This window comes from Mustela nigripes, chromosome 7 (assembly GCF_022355385.1).
Source record: "Mustela nigripes isolate SB6536 chromosome 7, MUSNIG.SB6536, whole genome shotgun sequence".
NCBI classification, from domain to species: Eukaryota; Metazoa; Chordata; class Mammalia; order Carnivora; family Mustelidae; genus Mustela; species Mustela nigripes.
This window is the reverse complement of record NC_081563.1, coordinates 39600058-39627078: the sequence shown is the minus strand read 5'-3', so window position 1 is coordinate 39627078 and position 27021 is coordinate 39600058. Positions and strand designations below refer to the sequence as shown.

The window sequence follows — 27021 nt, the reverse complement described above, 5'->3', positions numbered from 1 at the left end:
GGCTACAACTCCTTAATCTTTCTAGTTTAATCATTCCATGCCAGGCAGCCTGTTCTTATGAAAATGTGCTTTGGTCTGCCTTCTTACTGCCTTTAGGACTGAGATGTCCAGGAAAAGGAAGAAAAAGAGGAGGGGGAAGGAAAGGGAAATAAATTTTAATTATTTTTATTTAGCTCTTTGATCCATATAACCAATAGACACTGAAGCATATATTGAATAGTTTATTTACATTCATTTGAAATATCTGTTGATCATAAAATAATTTTTATATATACATGGATCTCTTTCTGTGTTCTCAACAGTTTTATATTTCTGTTTTGAATCTTTCATTCATCGATATTGTAGTTAACTGTAAGAAGAAATGATATTTTTACAAAGTCATATAAGGAGACAAAACTTTTCAAATCTTCTTTTATGCCTGTCAGGAAAGTCTTACAGTTTTCTTCATATACATTTTTTTAAAAGTTTTTTTTTTTTAATTTTTATTTATTTATTTGACAGAGAGAGATCACAAGTAGGCAGAGAGGCAGGCAGAGAGAGAGAGAGGAGGAAGCAGGCTCCCTGCCGAGCAGAGAGCCCGACGCAGGACTCGATCCCAGGACCCTGAGACCATGACCTGAGCTGAAGGCAGCGGCTTAACCCACTGAGCCACCCGGGTGCCCTCTTCATATACATTTTATTGATTTCATCTCATGTTTTTTTCCTTAGGTAGTTTCAGTTTTCAGGGTCATAGATGGTTTCTTTTTTTTTTTTTTTTTTTTCTACTGTATGTTCTAATTGATGCTTAAGAAATAGGAATTCTTTTGATATTTGTTTGATCTTTTATTGCACCACCTCTTGGACTCTTAGCCCAAACAATTTGGCACAAATGCTCTCGGTGTTAATGTAGTAGATACTGTTCAGAGGATTTGGAAATTATCTTTCAAGGACACCTGGCAGGCTCAGTCATTTGGGTGGCCAACTCGGTTTTGGCTTAGGTCATGATCTCAGAGTCCTGGGATCCAGCCCCATGTTGGGCTCTACAATTGCAGGGGAGTCTGCTCGTGGATTCTCTCTCATCCTCTGCCTCTCCTCCTGATCATTCTCTCTCTCTAAGACAAATAAATAAAACTTTTTTTAAAAAAAATTAAGTTTTGAAAGTAACATTTGAATACATTTGCTTTATAAAAATGAGAGAATTACAAATAATGCTAAATCACTTTTGACCAATACCAGTAACTATTATCATGAGTTTAAGTATGTTTCATAGAACATATATAGTGTTGTGTACATTTTCAAATATTACCAAATGCAACTTTCTTTTTCATCCAAAATGTGTTTTGCTAATCTATCCTTCTTTTCATTAAAAAAATAGAAATATATTTCACTTATTTCCAAATGCTCTACAGCTTTCTATTAGATGTGTCATACTCCATTTATTCATTTTACTAATTCATTTCCCACATGAAGTACATTTAGATTATTTTGAAGTTTCACAACCAGAAACAATGTTGAAATGAACAAACTTATTGATGTCTCCTAGTTCACATACCTGGATGTTTTTCAAGGGTAGCTATCTTATACTCATAGGTTTCTGGGAAATTTAACATTATTTAAAAAAATAATTAGTATTAAATATGTGTGTCTCTTAACATTCCTAACATTCTAGGCAGTTCAGTGTTCAATATGAATGTATGGTCTTTTTAGCTTCCACTAAAATGAACATATGATTTTTCTCTTTTAACCTGTTTTGGTGAATTGCAGTAATTATCTAATCTTGAAATATCCTTGTGTATTCATATAATCCTAAATAACCATCGTGATTATTTTTTTAAATACTGACTAGTTTGATGTGCTTTTAAAAAAAAAGATTTTATTTATTTATTTGAGAGAGCAAGTGCACACACAAACTGGAGAAGAGCTGGAAGGAGAGGTAGAGGACTCCCCCCTGAGTGGGGATCCTAACTCTGGGTTCAATCCCAGGACCCTGAGATCATGACTCAAGCTGAAGGCAGCTGCTTAACTGACTGAGCCACCCAAGCACCCCAATTTGCTGATATTTTATTTATAAATTTCCATTTATATTCATGACCCTCATTGGCATAAACTTTTCCTATTTTGTATTCTTCTGAGTCAGATTTGATAATAGGGTTTTGCAAGTTTTAAAAAATGCTTCAGGGACGCCCTGGGTGGCTCAGCTGATTGCTTTTGGCACAGGTCATGATCCCAGGGTCTTGGGATCTGGCCCTGCAATGAGTGCCCTCCTCAGCAGGGAGCCTACTTCTCCTTTTTGCTCTGCCTGCTGCTCTCCTGCTTGTGCTCTCACTCTGTCAAATAAAGAAATAAAACCTTGAATAAAAAGTGCTTCAGATATTTTTTCATCTTTCCTATGTTCTGGAACCACAAATACAACATAGGAATTACATGTTCTTTGAACCTTGGCAGAACTTATCCCCTTGTTTTTCAAATTAACAATTATGTAATCAAAGTCCTCCATACCCCCACTTATTTTTAAAATTGGAGATGCCCATTTATGGGGTAGATATATTTGTATCATCTGCTTCTATTACAAATTGTCAAAAATTTCCCATAATCCTAATATTTAGTCTTAGCTGTGTTCTCAGAGTGACAATAAGAGTGTATATTAACTTTGTGGACTTTATCCTTTATTAATATAAAGTCCCTTTTCTCTTTTGATGCTTTTCTTTTCAATTATATTAACATTGCTTTATTGCTTTCCTTCTATCACCATTTAATTAGTAAATCTTTTAACCTAATATTTTCAAGCTTTCTGTGTCATTGTTGGAGTTTCCCTTTGGTCAAGTTATAGCCGGATTTTTAAAAAATTAAGTGTGTCTTCTTAATTTATGAGTAAAATTAACCCATTTATATTTATTGTAAATACTGATGTTTGGACTTATTTTTCTCGTCTTATTTTTTTCTATTTATTATACTTCCATCAAGTTTCTTTTTCTTTTCTTGTTTTCATTCCCGACTTTTGTTGGACTGGATAGGTTTTCTTTGTTCCATTCCCCACTCCCCTTTAAAATGGTATGCAAATTATAAATTATAAATACAATTTAATTTTTCAGTGTTTATATTTAGATTTTAAAATTTACTTAGTGTCACACATTCAAAATATATATGTTAAAACTCAACACCATTATCTATAATCCCTTTCTGAAATTTTTTTGATTCTCAGTTTCCACACTTGTAAAATTGGGACTTTGCATTCTTCACTTAATTTTTATTTAATCTTGAGGATTAAATGTGAGCCATGTCAAGCTCTAGCCTTTAAGAAAGAGGTCCTCAATTCCTTCATTCCATTTCTTCTTTATTCAACCAAAAAACTTCAGGTCCAAAAGACACAATCATCTTTCATCTCCTTTGTCCTTCAAAGTCACCTCTTCCTATTTCTTGCATCATTATGGCCTTCATCTAGTTTTTCAATTTCTATAGAAGACTCAGAACATCTTCTGAACTTCCCTTTACATAAAAAAAATCCCATTCAGCATTGTACTGAACGTCCTCTTTTGCTCTAGATTCAAAGAACGTCATTTCCCAATGACTCCATGCCTTTCTTCATTTTTCCTTCAAAATGGCGGACTTTAGAGGTTCCACGAATAACACCACGTGCGCCTGCGCCTCCCGCGGCCATTTCGCCCAGCAGCCCAAACTCCAGCCTCTGCTCTGCGAAGCGCCTGCGCAAGAGCCTCCAGAGCCCAGTGGCTCCTCCCTCTAGCTGAGTACGCTTGAAACCGCACGTTCCCTTCCCTTCCCTCCCCCGCTGACTCTGCGCCGCCCTCACCCCTTTCCTGTGAGATTCTTCCGCCAAGTGGAAAGGCCATCTTCCGTCGACAGCCTACGCAATTGAAGAGCAATCCAATAGGCACATACAGTCCTGGGGCTTGTCACTCAGTCTTTTCTTTGCACCCCTGCAATTTTTTTCTGGGCGATAAAGTTGATAAGCGATTTCGCGGGACTTTTTTGCATACCGTAGGCAACAAATGGAAAGAATGGCTGTGGCGGAGGGATCTCTCGCTTACGCTATGTGTACTTTAACCTAATGGGGGTCGTCTGGGAGTCGGAAGGGGGAGGGGAGAGGGAGGAGGCAGCCAAGGAATTGTTTTTTTCTCTCGCCCCGCCTGCGCCAGGCCGGCCAATGGCGATAGGCTATTTACCCACGAGCCTCGCCCAGCTTCTTGGACTAGGCCAATGAGGGGCGGAAGCGGCTCCGAGGGGGCGGACCCGGGAGGCTGTGCGTGTCTTGTGAGAGCTCTTGAACCAAGTCAGAGCTAGAGCTGGGCGGCTGGAAACGGCGGCCGCCGCCGGTGACTCAGGGAGGCAGGAGGCGGGGTAAGAGCGCCGCGGCCTCGGCTGAGGGGAGAGGAGGAAGAAAGATGAAGGCGCCGAGCCCGCGGCCGTGTCGCCCCCGCACCGTGGCGCAGGCCGGGGCGAGGGACGCCCGGGGGTCGGCCGCCGGGAAAGCGCTGTGTCGGGGCGGGGCGGCGGGGCAAGTGCGGAACCGCGGGCTCGCCCCTCCCGCGGGGCCGCCCGGGGCGGGGACGCGGCCGCCCCGGACGGGCCCTTGCTTCTGGCCTTTTCTTTCCCAGGGTGGGGGGCGAGCACTTTAAAATCCACTTAAGCTGTAGAATAATTCTCCCCTCACTCCTTCTGCGTTCAGGTTTTAAGGTTTTGAAAAAGCGAAACTTGGGGAGAACGGGGGTCACGCGGCGCTTGGGCCCGTGTTTGCTGTGGGGGAGGGATCCGGGGGGCGGGGGAGGGCGCCGGTGCAGAGATCGGGTGTTGGGTCTTCCCTCGCACCGGCCGCCGTCGCGGCCGCCTGGGATCTGGTGCTCCGAGCTGGGTTGGGACCCATCCCTCCGCCCCCGCTTCCCCCGCGTCCTCTCTTCCCGACCCCCTCCCACCGACAGCCCCCGTTGCATTTTGTATTTGTATTTTTGCAGGGAGGAGCCCTTCCTGCAGGCGTGGAAACCATGGTGCTCACGCTCGGAGAAAGTTGGCCAGTATTGGTGGGGAAGCGATTCCTCAGTCTGTCCGCAGCCGACGGCAGCGACGGCAGCCACGACAGCTGGGACGTGGAGCGCGTCGCCGAGTGGCCCTGGCTTTCGGGGACCATTCGAGCCGTCTCTCACACCGACGTTACCAAGAAGGACCTGAAGGTAAAATCCGCTCCCGGGCTTCAGCTGTCGGACGTTTTGTAGTTACCTTGGTAACGAGACAGTCAGTGGGGGGCCTCCTCCCCTCTTCTGAAAAGGGCCACCAGAAAGTTGGCATGAAAACTAGACCTTGGAAGTCTTTGAAACGGTTGTGTAGAACCGAGGTGTGTTTGTGTTTGGCCTACAATTGCCTGTGTTTAATGACGGCCTTGGGGTTGCTCAGACACGCTTCGTTACTGCCCGCGCTGTGCCCTACAAGGACTGTATGATTATTTCTGCAAAGGGGGAGTATTGTTAATATTATTGGTCAAGTAGGTGATGTTAGGAATCATTAAGAATTGAGGGCTAGCGCTTTCAGGTGGTTTTTTGTTTGTTTGTTTGCACCTCCTAATTTCTTCACCCAACTTGTTAAACTTTCAGACTTGATGGAAATGAAGTGAGTGAAGAGGGAGGAGCTTAGTTCTGTGTGGCATATTAGGGTGGGTACTTGTCCGTATATGGTGGGTCAGTGTGGAAATGGGTTCCTGGTTGCCTGTGATGAGTCTGTAGGTAGGTGTGGGCTTTGACCATATATGGAGGGTAGGGGTGGGGCCAACCCCTTATATGGTGTGTTAGAGGAATGGCTTTGAAATATTCCACCTGGGGGGGGCGGATGGGGAGAAACGGGAACAAGTGTGGACAGTGATTTTTAATCAGCATGACAATGAGGACGTTTTTCAGTTAGATCTTTTCAAAGAGAGATGAATTCTAATTGTACTTCCTAATAGAAGTATTGGTGGCAAAGGATTGTTTGGGAACAACCAGAAAAGGAGCTGTTCTACCAACAGAGACTCCTTTGTGCAAAAAAATAACTGGAGAAAGGTCCCTAACAAAGACTCCAAAGTGGTAATAACTTGAAGGAAGCTTGTTAGAAGAGATTTCCACCCTGGATAGTGGATATGTTTGGTCATCTTCACTGGATTGTTACTGCTTTTTCTTGAAAACGGTGTTCCAATTGGGACAATTAGCATTGGCAGTTGCATACATGTTGATTTCTGACACACTGTTCATTTAGACACTTTAAGGTGAGAGTATATGCCCAAACCAGTTTAGTCTGCAAAGGGTTGTTGAAAGAGGATATCTGGTCATATGTTTTTAAAGCTTGTAGTGTGCCTTGTCTTCATGTTGCAAAGGAGGAGTGACTGTTGAGCACTTAGCCACATGCCAGGCATCCTGCTGAACACTTCATAGCCATGATCATATCAGTCCTTACTTCATGTCTTCGGGAGTAGGTCCTAATACTGCTGCATTTTACAGACAGAACTATTAGGATTGGGGGAGATTAAGTATTTTACCAAAGTCATATACCTAGAAATTGGCATAGCCCATGTTCTAACTGAGAAGTTTTGATACTTGAGCCCACCGTCTTTACCTTTATGCTCCCTGTGCCACAAAAGGACTCCTGTCATACACTGTGAAGTTTGGATTTTCTCTTCATTCCTCCCAGCAAACCGGGTTTTGCTGTTATATAAGGAAAGTGGTATAGTAAAAAGATGGCCAACCTATTTGTTTCAGGCTAATAATCTTTTTCCATAAAGTGGGCTTTGTGTACCAGATTTCAGTTGTAGTTATTGTGGTTTATTTCACCTGCCAAGTAAAAGTTTCTCGTGTGTTTGTTTTTATCTGATATGAATGGAAACGAGATTTAAGTCTTTAGTTCTTTGGCAGATGATGACAGAGTAGAAGTGTTTTCTTCCCTAGCAGGACCTAATTATAGACCCGTTGGATTAGGAAGGCAGTCCAGGAGGTCCTTTTCAGGTATTCTTTTTAATCTCCACTTTTTTGCCACCCCCAGTCTTTGAGGTGGTGGTGTATCTTTGTTTTTAGAATGAGAAGATAGGTTTGGGAAAGGGGTCTTGTTCAGATTTGTGTAATTAGCTACTCAGTGATGGAGGGAGGATTTGAATCCAGGTTTGGCTCTATCTTCTCCTTTGCACTAAGGTGCCTCACCTGAAGATAAACAGGGATTTTCTTTTTCTTTCTTTTCTTTTTTTTAAACTATTTTATTTATTTATTTGACAGAGATCACAAGTAGGCAGAGAGGCAGGCAGAGAGAGAGGGGGAAGCAGGCTCCCCGCCAAGCAGAGAGCCCATGTGGGCTTGATCCCAGGACCCTGAGATCATGACCTGAGCCGAAGGCAGAGGCTTAACCCACTGAGCCACCCTGATGCCTCAAGGGATTTTCATTTGAAGAACAATTTTAACTATATTTTATTTTTGGCTTACTTGCAGACTTTGTAATTCAGTCTTCATGTAAGGTACAAATTACTTGATTTCTCTTATCTAACCATGACTTGTCATTATTTCCTTTTTTTTAAAGATTTAATTTATTTGAGAGAGGAGAGAAATTGAGAAAATGAGTGGGAGTATAGGGGTTGAGGGAGAAGCAGACTCCCTGCAGGGCAGGGAGCCCAGTACGGGACTCCATACCAGGACCCTTGGATCATGACTTGAGCTGAAGGCAGGCACTTAACTAACTGAGCCACCCAGGTGCCCTGTCATTATGTTCCTTCATTGAGTATCAGATGGTTTAAATTTTAAGGGCATATTGTATTAGCAAAAACATAGAATTAAAAAAAATGGAACCAAATTATGCTTGGGGAAATGCAGGCGGCAGCTAGTAAGTAACGAAGACCATGCTTACAGTAGGGCTTAATGTATTAAGTTTTGGGGGGTGGAGTGGGACTGAGGTCTAAGACGAATATAAATGAATAAAATTCAAGTGTATGCAGCTGGTTTGGTATTAGAAGTACAAGTTTGTCTAGACTGATTTGCTGTTAGTTAAGGATGATGTTAACAAGGCCAAGGCTTGTTAACTTTGTTTCACCTCGAGAGAGACTTTATAACAAAGTCACTCACTCAGATATAATGTGTCTAGTTGTTGATTACAAAAAGACAGGGTGAAGACATAATAATGATTAAATGCTTATTATGTGGCATTGTATTTAATTCTCACAAATATTCTAGATGGTGAACCACGTTTTTTAGTGTTAGAAATTGAGGCTTGAAGAAATTAAATAACTTGCCTAAGTTCGTCTCTGGATCTTAAACACTGGGCTTTAATACTCAGGTAGAGTGAGATTAAAGTACTGTGTTTTGTGGGCCTTTAAACCTTTAGCAATTAGAACACTACTTGGCATGAAGTATTTGCTGAAATATTGGAATGAATAAATGGAAGAAACCACAATTATTCTACATTGAAAAGCAGTTTTAGAAATCTACTAATGGAGCAGTGGCATCCTCTTGCTCTAGAATAACAACAAATCTTTATTAGTATGGTTATAAGAATGTCTTTTTATCCTACTTTTTCTATTTGAGTGTGAGACAAGTGGCTTCATTCATTGTGCATGTTGGGAATGTCCTTCTTTCTCTACTTATCTGGGTCTTTTCCAGTTTCCTTTCTTTGAATGTAACTTATACTTGAATGTTCTGCTGCTTCTTAGTTCTTAGGGATATCCCTTTGTAGCAGATAAGTAGTACTTGCCACCTCTTGTGTATTATTTCTTGCTGTTAAAATTCCCTTTGCAGTTGGGGAAGTTAGGTGAGTATTTTATTTAGGTGTAAGAATACATAAACAGAAGCATAAAGAAATAATTTCCTAATTTGTGTAGTGTGGAATGAGTGGAATTCTGCATTATAGTGCTGGGAATAAAATAGGTATATAATTAAAAACTTGACTGAAACTCATGCCATTCTGTAAGTGCCTACTTTTAAACTTGGAAATATCTTACTTGGCCTTTCTGATGGTTTTCTTAATCATACTTAGGTGAGATTAATGTAGATTAAGAGTGGGAGGTTTTGAGGTTAGCTTCATTAGATATATTATACTCATGTATTAAAAAGATTTTCTGTTGGGGAAAAATTAACTTGAAATAATTTGAAATATTCATCTGGTCCAGATACTTAATAGGCTAATAAGGTACACATTTATAAACTATCCTATAAAAAAAAAGTAAGTTTGGAAATTGTAGGGAGCAAATCATAATTAATTGGCCTCTTTTTGGCCTTTGGAATCAGACAGCATAAATAACATCTGTTTTGTGCACCAAAGGACCATGAGGGGAATAACACAATTTAAATGAGCACTAGTTACATCAATAAGCTTGCAGAAGCTTGGTCAGGTCGCTTTAGTTCTTCCGTATTTGACTTTTTATTGGTGTCCTTTTGGGGCAGGGGCGCAGAGAGAGAATCACAAGCAGGCTCCATGCCTAATGCAGGAGCCCAGTGCGGTGCTCTGTCTCACAACCCAGAGATCGTGACCTGAGTCAAAAGCAAGCAAGAGTCCGATGCTTAACCCACTGAGCCACCAAGACGGCCTTGGTGTGTCTTTTTATAGAAATTTTTGCATAGGAGGCTTGGGGGGGATCCCTTATACATTTGTGGTTATGATAGGAAACTTTTGAAAGTATGAAGAGGGCTTACAATTCGTTGGTTTCATTATATTTTTTTAAAAGTTCACCTTTTTTCAAAGTGAAGTTAATGTGAGTATTTGACCAATGCAACCTAATACTGTGAAGTTATAAACTAAATTTTTTTAAGGAGTTTAACTTAATTTTTGAAGCACTCAAGAATTGGGATATAAAGAAGGGGCCCTGTCTAAATTTTGGTTTTGGGTTGATCGTCAGCTTTCTAGATTAGTGATGTGATAAGAGTTGTGATGTTGCTTAAGTTTTGGAAAGCTGCTAAAGATCTTAATTTTTTTTTTTTTAAAGAGTTTATTTATTTGTCAGAGAGAAAGACTGAGAACACACAAGCAGGCAGAGTGGCAGGCAGAGGTGGAGAGAGAAGCAGGCTTGCTGCCGAGCAAGGAGCCTGATGTGGGACTCCATCCCAGGACCCTGGGATCATGACCTGAGCCAAAGGCAGCGGCTTAACTGACTGAGCCACCCAGGCATCCCTAAAGATCTTAATTCATTCATTCATTCTTTCTTTCTGAATAGATCTTGGACAGTCATGTTCAGGATCTTCTCCCCCCCCTCATTCCTAACCGAACTGATACCCTGATAAATTAAGATTTGAATTACATGGAAGTCTTAAAGCTACCTAATCTCCTTGCCAGATAATTTACTTACCTTGTTGTAAAATTTTACCAAACAATTCAGTGAGGGGTAGGTATTAATATTTTCATTTTAGATTTAAGCAAGGGTTCTTAACCTGGCATACAGACTAATTGGTTTTCTTTGTAAGGCTGTGTATATTGTTTTATGCAGGTAAAATCATTCTGAAAAAGCTACAGCATAGCTGGGATTCAAATCCAGATTTCTCTGGTGCTGTAGTTTGTATATGCTCATTCCTCTTACATCTCGTAGATGGGAAAACTCATCTAAATCTAGTGTGGGTTTGAGGTTGATGTGATGTGGGGCAGAAGGACTATCCAGTTTAGGGGAGCTATCATAGGACCTGTATTCTGTGGTTGGGGATGCAAGAAGATGTGCAGTCTCCAGCCAATTCTGTGAAGGACCATTTGATTGGGTATAGTGATGGATGGAATGCATAGAACCAAGGAGAGTGGAACAGGGCCTTGTCACATAGTAAGGTGCTCACCGTCTGTATGGATTCTGGGATAACTGCAAGATTAAAAGCCTGCCATACCAAGAAGATAACACAACTTCTCTGGGGAAGTTGCCTAAAAGTTAGGGATGCAGATTTTACTGTTGGGGGAGAAGGGTAGGATGGGTTTTAAATTTTCACTGATTTTTAAAGATTGATATTATAAAGCCATAAAACTGGAAAAGGTTCGGGATTGGGACTAGTGGTATACCAGTTGCGAATGTCCTACCTGCTGAATGGTGGAGAGTAATAGAAAGTAAGAGGCTGCTTCAGAGAGTAATTTATTCATTCAACAAGTGTTTTGAGTACTGACTAGGGACTGGATATCAGTGAAGTACAATGGTAGGTAAAAACAGATTAGATTTTGACCTATTAAAATTTCTGTTAGAATCTGTTAGAATCTATTAGAATCAGTTAGCCACAAATAAATAATAAGTCAAAGTGTGGGTAAGTGCTAGGAAGGAAAAGTATAGGGATTTGAGTACAGTTAAGCAGGGGAACTCTCTTGGGGGGTGGGGGAGTTTGCTCTTTAGTAAGGGAGGGCTTCTTTGAGGAAAGGATGATTTTTTTTTTTTTAAAGGAAAGGATTTTTTAAATTGAATTCTGACAGATGAATGGAATTTAAACCTTTTTTTAAGTTAAAGGTTGGAAAGGGAGATGTGATTGTGAAATTATGAACAGGGTTGATGTGTTCATTAACTAATTCTTTGAAGCTAAAACTGAGAGGCCTCTTTAGTAAGAAAAGGGATTTTAAGTCAAATAAAAATAGTGATTTTTACATAAAAAATTGAAGTAGTTTAACTCTAGGGTCAGTTTATCAGCTGTTTGTTTCTGTATTTAGTTAGCAAAATAGTCATTGACTCCAAACTCCCAGTTTATTCAACTGAAAGAGATGTTGAGGATGTGCTGTCCTCTAGGCCTTGTGAAGTTAAATCCTAAGCATACCAAAGGGATTCAGAACAAGTGGTGGATTATGCTGATGGGGGGGGGGTTGTCTTAAGCTCACAGTGTCATTTTAGAATTACAATGCTGCCCAATAAGTATTTTTTTTAGGGTTTTAAATTTCTTTCTTTTGATTCTCAAAGCTCTGATGTCTGACATATGTAAAAACCTTCTACTTGGGGGTTCTTTGCTGTGTGGGGTTTCTAGAAGTTACTTTTGCGGGGGGGTTGCTTGACTACTGCTTCCCAAAATTATTTGGGAGCCAAAGCTTGATGGTTTGATTAACCTGTTTGGTTGGTTTATTGTGGACGGTGAAGGGAAGTAAGAGTGGGAAAGAGCGACAGCACATTTTAGATAAAGATTCAAGTAGAAAATCAGGGCATAATTCAGCTTTGGCATTTTTAGTGTTTATTTTTGTTAATTGAATTTGCCTTTTTTTTTTTTTTTAACTTCTGTTTAGGTGTGTGTGGAGTTTGATGGGGAATCTTGGAGGAAGAGAAGATGGATAGAAGTCTACAACCTTCTAAGGAGAGCATTTTTAGTAGAGCATAACTTGGTTTTGGCTGAACGAAAGTCTCCTGAAATTTCTGAACAAGTTGTTCAGTGGCCTGCAATAGTGAGTACCTCTTGGGGTTATGAGAACAGGGTATTTAATGCATTATGAGTGAAACAAGGAAGATGTATATGTAATGTCTATATTTGGCTTCTAGTTAATAATAGTACAGACATGTGACAAGGTAGAGGAGTCAGTCCTGCTAGGCAGCCTGTTACTCTGGGCCCCTGACTTTCTCCTGCCTCATTTTCTTCACTTGAAAAATAGGGATGGAGGTAATGTGGGGGACTGTCTAGGTCAGAGTCAGAAACCAGCATATGCATATAGGCATACATATATATGTATGTTTGGCTTGACCTTCATAGAGTTTTAAGAAAATTTGAATTAGTTTTTTGCTTTTAAAACATGGAGAGTATACCTTAAAATCTAGCTGTTGCCTGGCTCTCTCAGGGGTTGCCAAGTCTCAGCCCCATGATCTCTGTGGTTCTCTCTGACTCATAGTATTCTTTGGCTCTGAAAGTGCTGGCATTCTGTACATGATTATGCCATTTCCACATCATAAATCTGGTGTAGTTAGATGATGAGAATGATCACAGTGTTTGGAGAGGACAATTCAGGTTTTGTGAGACACAAGTTTTAACTCCTGTAGAAGGGCCAGGTTTAGACAGCTGGAAAGGTGGCTGAAAGGCTGACCAGGTTGTGAGGGCCTAGCATGCTGTGCTAGCAAAGTAAAGATTTTGCCTGTGGGTAAGAAGAGCTGCTGGAGGTTTTTTGAGTGGTATAGGGTTTTGGTTAAAGTTGTATTTTGCTCTTTGTATCTTCCCCACCACCCCCAGCTATTAAGAGTTTGCTGAAAACTTGGCCCTATCTCCCCAGAAAAATGTATACACACAATTTTTCATATAAATTTTAGAGAAGCCCTTTATCTCTGAACCCAGACCTGTATGTTAATGACTCCCAAATGTGTGTCTGGTTTAAATGATTGATTCTGGATGAAAATTGTGCGATCTCGTTGTTGCATGAATCATTGTTATTGAGATACCAGCAGTAAGTAAAAAATCTAATGGATTTGTCTCTCTGCATGTGTGGAAAATTGCAAGTTTCCATTTTCAGAATTATGCTGATGGCAGTTGTGATGCCAGAATGTTTTGTTTTGTTCTAGGTATATAAGTCTCTATTGGACAAAGCTGGTTTGGGATCCATAACCTCTATTCGCTTTCTGGGAGATCAACAAAGAGTATTTCTTTCTAAAGACCTTCTGAAGCCTATACAGGTAAAAGATAAAAATTATATTAATCTCTAAGGATAGAAATACAAATTTTTCAATATGAGAGCTAAAATACTGCTATTGATTGCTTTAATTCTAATAGAACTTGACAGAGAAAAGGACCCATCTCATCAGCAGTTAGTTGTTAGACATCATCCTTTAGTTTTAGCCATTGGGTTGGTGCTGTCCATTAGGGGTTGGAAGGACAGAGGTAGTACAGTTGATGGTTTGTGTTTATGTATGGAGACACCTAGATGATACAAAAATAATTTTAAAAAGATTATTTATAATCGTTTATAAGATATATTTATAAGATTTAGTTATATTTAATTTATAAGATTAGATATCATATGGCCACATATATCCATATATGGCCATCATTATGTATTCTGTATGAGACTTTGACTACTTGCTGGAATATATTTATAACCCCCAAATCAGTACTTGGGCACTTTTCATGGTCATTCACAGACACTGGCAGAGTGGTGAAAAATTTGAGTTACCTGACAAGTGTTCCCAGCTAAAGTCAGATAAGGTGACTCATTCTGCCTTCTTGTTTCATCTCATTTTGTAAAGAGATGTGCTTTTTGAGGTCTATTTAGTGCTGAATTTTTGTGCCTTTTTTTTTTTTCTTAATTGGTGGTTTCACTATACCAAATGTAGTGCTGAAGTGCTGTCTAGTGTTCCTAAGTGCAAGAAGGCCATGATGTGTCTTGGGAAATACATATGTTAGATAGATTTCATTCAGTTGTGAGTTATTATTAATCATTATTAATCACTGTGATTTCCAGGTTAATAATGTACCAGTGTATGTTAAATAATGTGTTTTCCACAGACATACACTTAAAACATGGTTGTAGATAGGTTGGTTGATGAAACTTAACCAAGAGGCTCAAAGGAGCCTAACCCTCTCTTTCCACTAGAAGCAGTGGTTCACTGTTCATTAAGTCAGTGTTTGTGGTGACTTAGTGAAATGTAACTATCATGAATAATGAGAATTGAGAGCACATACGTGTTCTTTCCACTTAGTTTGGAAAACTCCCACCCTTTTCTTTGTCAATAAAAATGCTTGTCAATAAAAATGCACAGAGAACCTGAAAATCATTTGGCATATGTAGAAGTTGGATTTGAAGCTTAAGGTCTTTTTTTTGGATTGAATTTGACTTACTTATCTGTGGGTAAGAAGAAAGACAAAATACTCAGGTCAACTGTCTGTCATTTAAACTCTCCTAGGCAGAGTAAAATCATTCTACCTTGTTTAAGAGCCATTTGTGGCTCTTCCATTAATGTGCTATTTATCTTTTAGTAGGAATAGGAGCACACATTTACATTTTTTGAAATTGCAGCATGAGGGAAAAAAGAAACCCACACATGGCCCATTCTGGTAATTAATGTTAAACACTTCTGAAGACCCTGTGTTAAGTCTAATGTAATTTGGCTTAAGAACTGCATTTTTCCAGCATGGCCTCTCTGAAAAACTAGTTAGTTTTCCTAGTGGGAGAAATGGATGAACTATTTTTGGCCACTATGTATCCATTTCAGTATCAAGAAAGTGTGCAGGCCTGATACTAGAAGGGCTTCTGTGCTTCATAGTTTTGTGTTTGGCAGGTTATTCCTATTGACAGTTTCTGTATACATTTATCATAACTTAGTGTGCACACAAAGCCAAAAGACTATGGAATAGTGCCCAAAATGGAGCTGCTGCCAAGAACTGAGTGTTTCAAAACTGACTTGATAAAAACTTAGGCTGTTTTTTCAGATTTTGTCCCTCCTCATCTTCCCCCCCCTTAACCATTTATAAACAAGAGTGCATTTGGAATCCTAGTTAGGTTAAATCAATCTGTTTGAAGTGATTTGTTAAGAACAGTTTCAGTGAATTGATGTTACATATCTGTGTGGTTCTGTGTTTGTGTGTTTTGCCCCTGGGAATTCCTATGGGTTGAGCAATTTGTTTCCTTATTATATTTCCCATAGTCAAAGTTGTGTCCTATTTAAAATTGTGCTTTGAGCCACTCCTAGTATTTGTCACGCTCTTAGCTTGGGGTGACTTCACTTTAGTCTCCCTTGTATCTGTGGTTTCTAATGTGTTCCTACTGTTTGACCTGTTAAGTTCATTGGAGTTTGAGTGGTTTGGTGTCATCAAATGGCTAATGACAGTACTTTGACATTAGGTTGATTGAAATGTCCACTGGAATTTAAACAGCTCTTACTACTTGTTACCTTAAAATGTAATGCTCTTCTTTTCTTCAGGATGTAAACAATCTTCGACTTTCCCTTATGGATAATCAGAATGTCAGTAAAGAATTTCAAGCTTTGATTGTGAAGCATTTGGATGAAAGTCATCTTTTACAAGGTATATAGTTTATCTGTTGGTGACAGTTTATGAGTTGACTAATGATTAGCTTGTAAAAAGGTACGTTTTAGTCCTCACTTTTTCTTTTAATGAGATTTCTGATTTTTCAGAGATTGCTTTTGGTTTCCTCATAGAAGTAGATGAGTGAAGGACTTTATATATTCTAAAGCCCCCTTTGGAAAGCTCAGGGCTTATGTGAAAACTAGTAAGGTAAATACTAAAAAAAGCTCAGCTGTATTTTGACAAAGAATTTGGTATGTTTGAAATTTCAGTGTTAAAAAATGAGTGAAACATGAATGTAGTAATCCTGATCCTCCCATATATTGCTGAGTTTCTGGTCAGTTTCACAGTCATAATTATTTTGTAAGACTTGCCAGTTCTGTTGGGGTTCCTGAATTTGGATCCACTAAAACTCTGCACAGGACAGTGAATTAGGGCTCAGTGAGTTGTCTGGTACTACTTGGTCTTATATAAATGTTGACATATATTGTTATTTTTTTTTCCATTTTCCTATCAATTTACCTCAAAGTTTAAAATAAAAAGTTTAAATTTTCTACTAGCTTTTTTGAAATGCTGTCTTCTTGTGTTTATAGTAGTATCTTGTAATGTTTATTTTTATCTACTGCTTTTTTAAAGACTTGAGAAGTTACTATTCTGGATGATGGTATGTTGGGAAATAATGCAGATTGCTCTAAGGATTTTTTTTTCCCTCCCCTCAGGTGACAAAAACTTAGTTGGTTCAGAAGTTAAAATTTATAGCTTGGACCCATCTACTCAGTGGTTTTCTGCAACCATTGTAAATGGAAACCCAGCATCAAAAACTCTTCAAGTCAACTGTGAGGAGGTAAAAGATGATGCTAATTGCATGTAACATAACTTGACAGAGGAATATAATTCTAAAAAGGAATTATAATATCTTATAGGAGCTAGACAGCTTATTACTTTATATTAAAATATTAGAATAGAAAAAGAGAATGATATTTTTTTAAAAGAAATTATTTGTAAGAAGCTTCTTTTGCTTGTTAACAGTTAATATATGTGCCCGAGCATTTTTAAGTTTTCTAGTATCTTTGTTTTATTTATTTTTAAGATTCCAGCTCTGAAAATTGTCGATCCATCACTGATTCATGTTGAAGTTGTACATGATAACTTTGTGACATGTGGTAAGATACATTATTTGATTAAACCCTTTAGTTCTCCTTCCTTTCTTCTTTCTCCTTTCTTTTTTCCATGTTAAGAGAAACAGGGAAGTGAACTTATCTTTTTTTAAATATTTTAGGTAATTCTACAAGAATTGGCACTGTAAAACGCAAGTCTTCTGAGAATAATGGAAGCCTAGTTTCCAAACAAGCAAAATCTTGCTCTGAGGTAACCTGACTTAAGTTTGTCACTTATGTAAAGGTTTTCTTAACTCTTACTGTGCGTGGCCAGCTTGTTAGTGGTTATAAAGCTCTCTTCTGTGCTATTCTGTTCTGTGTTGTCTGTTCTTCTTTGCTGGTTCCAGATCTTGGCCATAATTTCTACACTCAAGCAGATGGAGATAATATAAGTTTCTGGTTAACTTTTTCTTTTGTGTAAAACTTTTTTTTTTTTAATATTTGGTGAAAAATTTCAATAGATTTGACAGTTTCACCCATAAGGAATGTTTTTGAGGGTAAACTGAGTTGTGTATATCAAACTAGAAGAAAGCCTGGCATGAGAGGAGGGAAAGAACCTTAGAAATTGAGTACATACTGAAATGGGACGCTCCCCTTCCCCCAGTAATAGGTTTGGTTGATAGTTAAGATTGGTTAAACAGACATTAGTTTCTTAAAGGAAGTGGTTGGTTTGCTGTTACTAATTTCTGCCCAGAAGAGTATATGTTGGTATGAATGCCACTGTGTGTTCAAGTACTGGATTTAATTCTGTTCTCAGTTGGTTAGGATTTAGATCAAGAAACTTAGGGCTGTTCTCTTTTTAGGTGAGTTGAATCCTTAGAACCTGTCACAATATAAGTAACTTTTTACAACTTAGGTATCCAGATGCACTTGTGTTATGTGGAGTTGAGAATTTTAAAATTTTACCAGGCTGGTGTTCACATTGTTAGGAGCACCTGAGAGGGAACTCCAGGGTTTGTGGGAGGAAGCCAGGGAGAAGTGATAGGGAGTGGGCCAGAATTAAGGCATGTAGGGCTCTGGGTCAGGATAGACTGGACTACAACATCAACTAGAACCAACGTAAGCACTGTGTTACACAAATATATAAAAATCTGACTGGCTAAGATGATTGGATTTCCTGAGTCTTAAGCCTCTAGGCAGCAGGAACTTCGACATTTGACCAACTTTGTAAACCAAGATACCTAATATCTCTCTCTTCCTTCCAAGTGTGTAGGTCTCACCTCAGGTTTTCAGGAAAGAATGAAGAGGTTATTATTGGAAATTAATATTACAGCTTTCATTTTCTCTTAAAGTTTACAAGAGAGAAGTAATGTGAAAGGGACTGTGAAATGAGGAGGTCAAGCAAGTGATTCTTGTGTTAGAGTTAAGCTCACAGAGGATATTTTCAAGTAGTCCACAGTTTCAGAAGCCGAGGGAGAAACAGAGTACAGTAATAACTTGTTAGGTTTTGACGTTAGGTAAATTGTTAGCAGTAGTCTATCATGGAGAATGCATCAGTGTAAATAGTTGGTGAGATGAAAAGGAGAACCACATGCTGTGTTTAGGAAGGGGCTAGAGAATAGGAAGTGGCATCCTGATGGATCTTTGAAGAGTCATCCTGGGGTACAGGCAGGACTGGGGTCAGGGAAACTCCAATGGAAGAGGTGCCAGATCTTCACAGTGACAGGTTTATCAGTGATGGAACAGATAATTGAATTGCAAGTAAATATATAGCCTTCAAGGAGGCATGTGTAAAATGTGGTAATATATACATACATAAGTGATCCTCTCTGCCTGACTCCTACTCTTCAAGGGCAGGGAGCATGTCTTTCTGAACTCTGTCAGCATTTTGTCCAGCTCAGTAGCTTTGTGTGCTGCTGAACTGATTGTTGAGTAAAGTACATGCTATTTTGAAAAAAGCTAAAACTTCGGCTAGAAGATAAGTTCCCATAACCTGTTTGAGCTTAATTTCTGCACCTAAAATGAGAAACTAAATTTGATGTTTTAAAAATGCCTGTTTGAGCTCTTAAACTCTGTACTAAGATTCTGATTCTAAAGGAAATTGGGATGGTAGATTTGGCTGGAGATACGTATTGGCATTTTTAGAAATTGTTTTTATTATTGTTACTGTAAAGGTATTCTCCTTTATATTGCACTTATTTGTCAAATAAAGATTCTCACATTAAAAAAAAAGTTACTCTTTAAAATTTTTAGTTAATCCAGAAAAACAGGAAAGAAATGTCACTTATTCTTTTCAACTCTCACTGTTCACATTTTGGAATACCTGTCCTGTCTTTTTTTAAAATTGTTTTCTCCTGTGTAATCATGGAGGCCTTTAAAAAACAAACTAAAAAACCAACTTTTATAGCCTCTTTGATTCCTTTCTAGTATGTTGTATATATTTTTCCATATGAAAAAATACCTACCTCCCTTTTTTTATCCTGGGTGTTTCTTGTTATCAGGCAAATTTTGGAAACACTGGCTGGGGCTAGATTCAAAAGACCTAGACTGGTAAAGGAAGAGGTGGGGAAAGAGAGGTCGTTTAAATATGGGAGTGAAAGGTGAGTACAGTGACATACTTGGCACACATCTCACTCTTTGCAACCCCAGATGTGTTGGACTGGCACGGAGTCTACTTTTAGGGTGGTCTTTGGAAGACAGGTGTTTGGAATTAGGTAGACAAGACTCTTGATTGCCTTGGTGAATACTTTTGCATAGAATAAACCTATTTGCCAGTAACGTCTGGTTCCTTGAAGGTCTTCTCTGCCTAGCAGACTATTTCTCAGAGTTAGGACATTGCTTGGTTAATTGAGAGAGTCTGCTGAGTAGAGTGAGCCAGCAGTGTCCTTTTTAGAATACCATCATACACTCAATTATATTATCTCCGTCTGCTGGCAGGGAGGAACTATTGCCATGACTGGTATAGAAGACCTTCAGGGAAAACTCTTCAGGTAAGAAGAAACCTTGACCCTTGTCAAGTCAGAGGCCAGTGCAGTGGTGTGCACGTGGAGATGGGTTTTATAATTGGAGCCCTGTCCCTGTTGAGCTAACCCTTAGAAATTTCTAGAGTGATATGTTTTGTTTCTAAAAGGAAAAGCATCCTAAGTTACACTGTTTGGAGCACATTGTGACTATACTGAGAAAATTTTTGTATTTTTCTGCTTTGAGTGAGCTAATGTATGTGCCAGGCACTGTGGTAAAGTGCAGCCCTATAAAGTATGCTTCATTATTCTCATTTTACAGTTGAGGAAACTGAACTCAGAGAGCTTAAGTAATGTGCTAGGAAGTGTCAGAGACCAGATTCCAACCAAGGTCTGCCACCAAAGCCCAGTGCTCTTAACCACTGTGCTGGTGTTACCACTCCTCTCCAAATCTTTTCCTTGGTATGGTGAGTCACCATTGTAAAAACAGTAGATTCCTACTTCCTTCCCTCTATTTTTCCATCCATCTTTGCAGTAAGTATTTATTGAATATGAAATATATGTTAGACATATTGGTGAGCATTACTGCCTGGCTCTTGAGGGTGACTTACGGGACTGACGTAGCTGTTTTAAAATAACTAAGTGCTTAACAGCATTCATTCATGATTCATCATTCATTCATTCATTCATGTATTCCACCAGTCTTATTTGAGCATCTGCTGTATGCTTGCTTTACAAGGTTTAACAGTGGATGTAGAAGCGGGTTCTGCCCATAGGAGTGTGCGATTCATTGTGAGGCAACTGACAATAAAAAAGTAATTTAAATAAAGCATAAGTACAGTATCACTGTGCAATGACAGTTATAAACACAGTAACATGATTAAGAGAAAAGGGATGTCCTGTGGGGCACTGGTATGGAAAGAGTAATCAGATTCTGAGGAGGTGACAGTAGAGCAGATTTGAGAGTGAAGGGATAGAAAAAGCCACATGAAAACTATCTACAGAGGGAATACCAAGTACAAACGTGCATGCAGGCAAGAAAGAGTTTAGACCATCTGAAGACCAGAAAGGAAGCCACTGTAGTTGAAGCACTGTGAACAAGTAGACTGAGATGAGTGGAGAGGGTTGGCAGAGACCAGACCACATAGAATTCTTATAGGCAGAGGAGCTGTGATCTGATTTATATATGTGTGTGTGCAGGGAACACAAACACACATACACAATACACACCTACACACCACATATGTTTTAAAGATTTTATTTATTTGACAGAGCATAAGCAGGGGGAGCAGCAGGCAGAGGGAGAGGGAGAGGCAGGCTCCCCGCTGAGCGGGGAGCCTGGAGTGGAATTTGATCCCAGGACCTGATGATGATCTGAGCTGAAAGCAGACACTTAACCAACAGAGCTAGTCAGGCATCCTGATTGATTTAAATTTTATAAAGATTGCTCTGTGTTAGAATAAAATTGAGTAGGAGCCTGAACACTTAGGCAGAAATGGAAGTCAGGCCAGTTAGGAGACACATGGTAGTCTAGGGGGAAATTGGTGGTAGTGGTGGCGTGGAAAGAAACTGGCTAGATTCCATGAATATTTTAGAAATAGAGGCAGAACTTACTGGTTCATTACATACAGAAAATGAGAAGAAGGGGTTTTTGACTACAGCAGCACAGTGGCTGTCATGCAGAGTAAAAATTTGTGTGATCTAAATTTCTTCAGTATGTTACTATAGGTTTGCAATCAAAATTTCTTAAGGAGACTACCCTCAGGAAAGTAATTAAGAAAAGGTATGTGTTACTGCATCAATTCTAAACATAATTCAGAACAAGGAAGAGGATACAAAGGCTGATGCTTGGTGGAAGTGAGCCTGGAGTGAGCATTTTGAAATGATTTGGCAGTTCAGCTTTGGGAGGGTAATTGTTTTATAGGTGATATCAGAATTCTAAAACAGAGTCAAAAAAGGACTTGATTAGGACTAAATTTCTCTAATTTCCTCAGTTTAAGGATTAAGAAACTGAGTGCCAGAAAGCTAAAGTTGACCGTCCCAAGGACATTCTTAAGATAGCCAAAGTCTCCCCCTGAAAAAAATTTTTTGGGGGGAACAGTAGGTTAATATGTAACCATAATTGAGTTGACAAATAATATGTGAACTGATAGTTTTGTATTTTAAAGTAATTTGAAGCATGACAAAACTTCGATAGTGATTAAGTAAATTCTTATTTTTCAAATGTTTCTATTTAACACACATTAGGCACTCTTTTCAAGGCTGCCAGAGTTAAATGTCCGAGAAAGATTCATGAGTGACTACATGTAACTATACTCAGAATTGTGAAGTTTTAAAAACTTACCAAGTTTTAAGGTCAGGTTCTACCTCAAATTTTAGAGACAAATTCTTAGAAGATGAAGAAATTTTGAAGATTCTTCAGGTTGAGTTTGGTACTAAGGTAAATGTAAAGGTCATTGTGGAATGAAAGGGCTGCAGCTGGGAAGGGCACAGGACTTAAAGAAGTGCGTACAAAGAAGGGGGTGAAGAGAGGGAATGATTTCTCCTCGTTTAGCTTGAGGCTGCCTATGTGGAGTTGAGTTTAATCTCTTCCTGCTTTTTCCCTGGTGGGAAAGTGTAAATTGGGAAGATGTGGGGTCCATTTGTTAGATTTTTGTGAAGATACAACTGCGTGAAAAGAGAAGATGTCCCAGCTCTGTCCCATAGGGTTGTCATGACTTGGTATTTTTTGCAGCTTGGAGTGGCCTTTGTGACTTGAAGAGCCATTTAAGAGCAAGAACTATGGTTCTCAACCTTTATTGCATTGTAAAGGCTTCTCTTGGTACCCAGTAGGCACCACTGCCTGCAGGAGTCCTAGCTGGTATTGTCTCCTGCCAGCTTGTGCAGTAAGTGCATGGTAGGCACACAAGTAATGCTGAACTGAATGTGTATGAAGCGGCTACCATCTGAAGACTGTCAATTAAAACTCCCTTTTCTGCATTGCATTGTTAAAAGAGTTGCCATATGACTGCATTTTCCTGACATAATGAGTCAGAGGTCTGTAAAAGATCAGCTGGTGATCTTTTGAAGGAAGACTCAAGTTTTGTGAAAAGCTGGCATGATTTATGGAACAGCCTTTAGATAGAAGTTCTTAATTTTGTGATTTATCACTTGTTCTACTGTCCTGTTCTTTTTATTTGCAAATGATATTTGTGCTTATTTAATACTAAACCAAGCAAATAAATTTGAATCTTGCTAGGACTTCATAACCAGGAATTTTCCTTTTACTGTCTGTTGGTTTGGTATCTTCTAGGCCTCTCCCAGTATGTGTCCTGTGCAGTCCGTTCCCCCAACAGTCTTTAAGGAGATACTGCTCGGCTGCACTGCAGCAACTCCACCCAGTAAGGACCCAAGGCAGCAGAGCACTCCCCAGGCTGCCAACTCGCCACCTAACCTTGGAGCAAAAATTCCTCAAGGGTAAGTAGAGTTGTTTGTTAAAGGTGCTCAATCATAATAAGAGGAAAAAATGATTTTAGCCGTGGTTCATCATGTGTGAGCTTACCTCTGCCCAGGAGCTGGTGTTTCAGAGAGAGATGGTAGTGTACTACTCTTGGTGGAATGACTGGCCCTTCATCACATCTCAGGTTGTCCAGGGAGGTTTTTCATTAGCGTTTTAGAATTGGTCATGTGCCTTCAGAGGTAAAAAGGGTGATAGGCATACAGAACAATGTGGAAAATGTTTTTAAAAAATGAAGGACTTTGTGAGGAAAGAGCAACTTCTTGATTTGATAAAGTGAGAAGAGTCCATTGGAATGCTGTAGACAGCTGAAGAATAAATGTCTGCTTTAAGGGAAAGGGAACAGGTTGCATGTATGTGGAAGACTGTGGTCAGTGGAGTGTGGAGAACAGGAAGACATAGTGATAGTGTTCTTATCAGCTCAGACCTCAAATACAGTGAAAAGACGTGGCTGCAGAGAAAAGAAGTCATGGAAATGAGGCAGTAGCCATAGAAGGAATAGGTTGCTAATTTTATAGGTGAAGAAAAGGAGAGAGAAATGTAAAGTGTAACCAGGGATTTAAAGTGGCTACAAGATTACACAGACAAGAGTTTTAAGGGAATACACTCTCTTGGAGGAGGTGGTGGCCTGTGTAGGTAATTGATAAAAAGCTTAGGATATAGGTCAGAAAGACAGTGGTATGGGAAGGTGGGTTTGGGGCACCTGGGTGGCTCAGTCAGTTAAGCATCTGCCTTTGGCTCAGATCATGATCCCAGAATCTCAGGATAGAGCCCCACATCAGGCTCCCTGCTCAGTGGGGAGTCTGCTGCTCCCTCTGCCCTTCCCCTGCTCATGCCCCCTCTCCCTCTCTCTCTCAAATAAATAAACAAAATCTTAAAAAAAAAAAAAAAGTGGATTTGGAAGAGCACTACTGTAAGGGGGCCAAGTGGCTGAGCACATTGGTTAACTGGGAGGAAAGTAGGCTATCGGGGGTGAGCTTGGAAGGTAGCCACAGAGCTGTTAGATGGAAGGAGGAGCTGTCTTCAGAGTAGAAAGAGGGAATAGTAAGAACAGTAATGCTGTATACTCAAGTCTAAAGTGAGTACGTAAAGAAATTTTTGGGGTACCAAGACTGGATCAGTTGGTGGGGCATGTGACTCTTGATCTCAGTTCAAGCCCCAGTTGGGCATAGATCTCAAAAAAATTGTTTTTTCTTCTCAAGGATGAAATCTTTTGTTAGAGGCATGGAAAAAAAAGTTATTAGGGAAAAAGGATTTTGTGTTTTGCTGGGGAAACAACTTGAGGATGAATTTCAGGGAAACGAAAGTTCTTCAAGGATATATCCTCTGTTAGGGTAGGTGATAGGAGGAATACCAGATCATCTGTGAACAAGCAAGTAATCAACTGGCTCTTCAGTTGCTTTGAGTCCTGATCACTGACCAAATAAGAATGGAATTACACAGTGTCAGTGTCAGGGCCGGTTACATGTTGTTCACAGGCTGGGTTTTGTGCTACTGGTAGTTTTGTTCCATTTGATGCTCAGTTTGTTTGGTTTTGTTTGAGCTAAGGTTCGTTACGCTGTGATATATAAAACTAACTTGAAATAGTGAAGGGTTTATGAGCACATACATGTAGGATTTAGGGTTGTATTTTCCTAAGTGTTTTAAGATGTTTTTGCAGAGCCATTGATTATTTTTAACTCCAGCTCACAGAAACCTATCCTATGTTCTCTCATAACATAAGCATTTTTTTCCTCTTTCATATTGATTGCCTTAGGGTACCAAACAATTTTTTTGAAAGGTAGAGGAAAGGTAAAAGAGACCTAGATGCTAGTTTTTCATGTTCTCTGTTTCAGATGTCATAAACAGATTTTACCAGAAGAACTTTCTTCCTCTCTCAATACAAAGCCTGAAATACTGAGAACAAAACCAGACATGGTCTGCAAAGTAGGATTACTGTCTTCAAAGTTCTCTCAGATTGGAACAGAAGACTTAAAACCCCTTAGTGAACCAAAAGGTAGCTGTACCCAACTGAAGACCAACACTGATAAGGAAAACAAATTGGAATCTGTTTCTCAGTCATCAACTGGCCTTCCTGTGGAGTGCTTTTCTACAAAGCCTTCTACAGCAGAGCTGGAAACTTCCAGTACTCCTGAACTGCAGAAGCACCTAGAATATGCACCTTCCACATCTGATGGCCTTTCACATAAGCCAGAAGAGAAAGCAGGTGTCAGTAGTAATAGCCCTAGTAGTTGTGTGGAAAAGAAGTTGATAGAACCTTCAGCTTTAGGATGTCTGTCACAGAATTTGAAGGAATCCTCAGTAAAAATAGATAATGAAAGCTGTTGTACAAGAAGCAACAATAAAATCCAGAATGGTGAGTGTTTCTACTTGTCTTTATTAGTAGAAGGTAAGAGATGGTAGTGGGTACATAATATGTTTTCTTACCTTATGAGAAAATAATGTGAAAACGACTATAGAAAAAGTTCAGACATGGGCACGTGGGTGGCTCAGTTCGTTAAGCAGCCAGCTCTTGATTTCGGCACAGGTCATGATCTTGGGGTCCTGGGATTGAGTCCCGTTTTGGGCTCCTTGCTCACTGGGGAGTTTGCTTGAGGATTTTCTCTCTTTCTCCCTCTCCTCTTCTCTGCCCCTCCCCTGGCTTGTGCACACTTGCATGCATACACATGCTTGTGTGCACTGTCTCTCTCTCATAACTAAATAAATCTTTAGGAAAGAAAAGGAAAAGAAAGTTCGTACAATTCAAAGGAGAAAGTAACCTCCCAAAATCTCCTCAGAAATGATTACTGTTAATATCTTGGTGTACCTGGTTCCACATATATTAGAAGTACAGACAGGCTATTAACACAAATACGTTTAATGCCAACAGTTTTACCTTGTGAATTATTATAGGTGTCTATGAACATTTTAAAGGCTGCAAGGATTCCATTATGTATGCATTTATCAGATGACTTAATTGGTTCCTGTGAGAGTGGTAAAGAGGTGGTTCCCAGTTCCTGGTTGTAAAAAAATAATTTTGAAACAAAATCTAAAGTAATCTGGTGATTATTTTTATTTTCAGTTTCTCACTGATTTTTGTGTGATAGAAGAGATGGAGGGGCGCCTGGGTGGCTCATTGGTTAAACATCCAACTCTTGATTTCGGCTCAGATCGTGATCTCAAGGTTGTGAGATCAAGCAACATTTTGGCTCTGCACTGGGCATGGAGCCTGCCTTGGATTCTCCCTCTCCCTCTGCCCTTCTCTACTCCCTCCCTACCTCTTAAAAGAAGAGAGAGAGAGAGAGAGATGGAGGAGATAATTGATACTTAATGCTCATGCAAGTAGTTCAGATCTGCATTTTTTTTTTTTTTTAAGACTTATACCACCATCTCTAGAAAAATGGCTTTTGGTTAAAGATTTTAAGGACAGACTCAAACACTGGGCAGAGTTTCTTCGCTTAAGGGGATGCCCTACTGCACTCACAATTTAAGAACTGTGTACAAGCTACTTCATTTTATTGTGTTTTGTATTTTGTTTTATTGCACTTTGAAGGTACTGCTTCCTTGTTTTGTTTTGTTACAGATTGAAGGTTTCTGGAAACCCTGTGTTAACCTAGTCTCTTAGC

General features: G+C 39.5%; 1 protein-coding gene across 6 annotated transcripts in view; it reads left to right on the top strand.

Annotated features, from left to right (window-relative positions):
- Positions 1–4229: 4229 nt before the first annotated feature.
- The window catches only part of KDM3A (lysine demethylase 3A), a 52268-nt gene continuing 29476 nt past the window's right edge, over positions 4230–27021 (top strand). For 4 of the 6 annotated variants that reach the window (XM_059405663.1, XM_059405662.1, XM_059405661.1 and 1 more), the window contains exons 1-10: positions 4230–4335; positions 4947–5162; positions 12151–12306; positions 13406–13516; positions 15761–15863; positions 16583–16707; positions 16954–17026; positions 17143–17231; positions 23213–23376; positions 25252–25772. In XM_059405663.1, coding sequence (XP_059261646.1) covers positions 4977–5162; positions 12151–12306; positions 13406–13516; positions 15761–15863; positions 16583–16707; positions 16954–17026; positions 17143–17231; positions 23213–23376; positions 25252–25772 — 1528 coding nt within the window. In that variant the 5' untranslated portion in view covers positions 4230–4335; positions 4947–4976. Of the gene's footprint in view, positions 4336–4375; positions 4451–4537; positions 4672–4946; positions 5163–12150; positions 12307–13405; positions 13517–15760; positions 15864–16582; positions 16708–16953; positions 17027–17142; positions 17232–23212; positions 23377–25251; positions 25773–27021 lie in introns of those variants that run through there. The other 2 variants (XM_059405660.1, XM_059405656.1) reach the window with 2 other exon arrangements.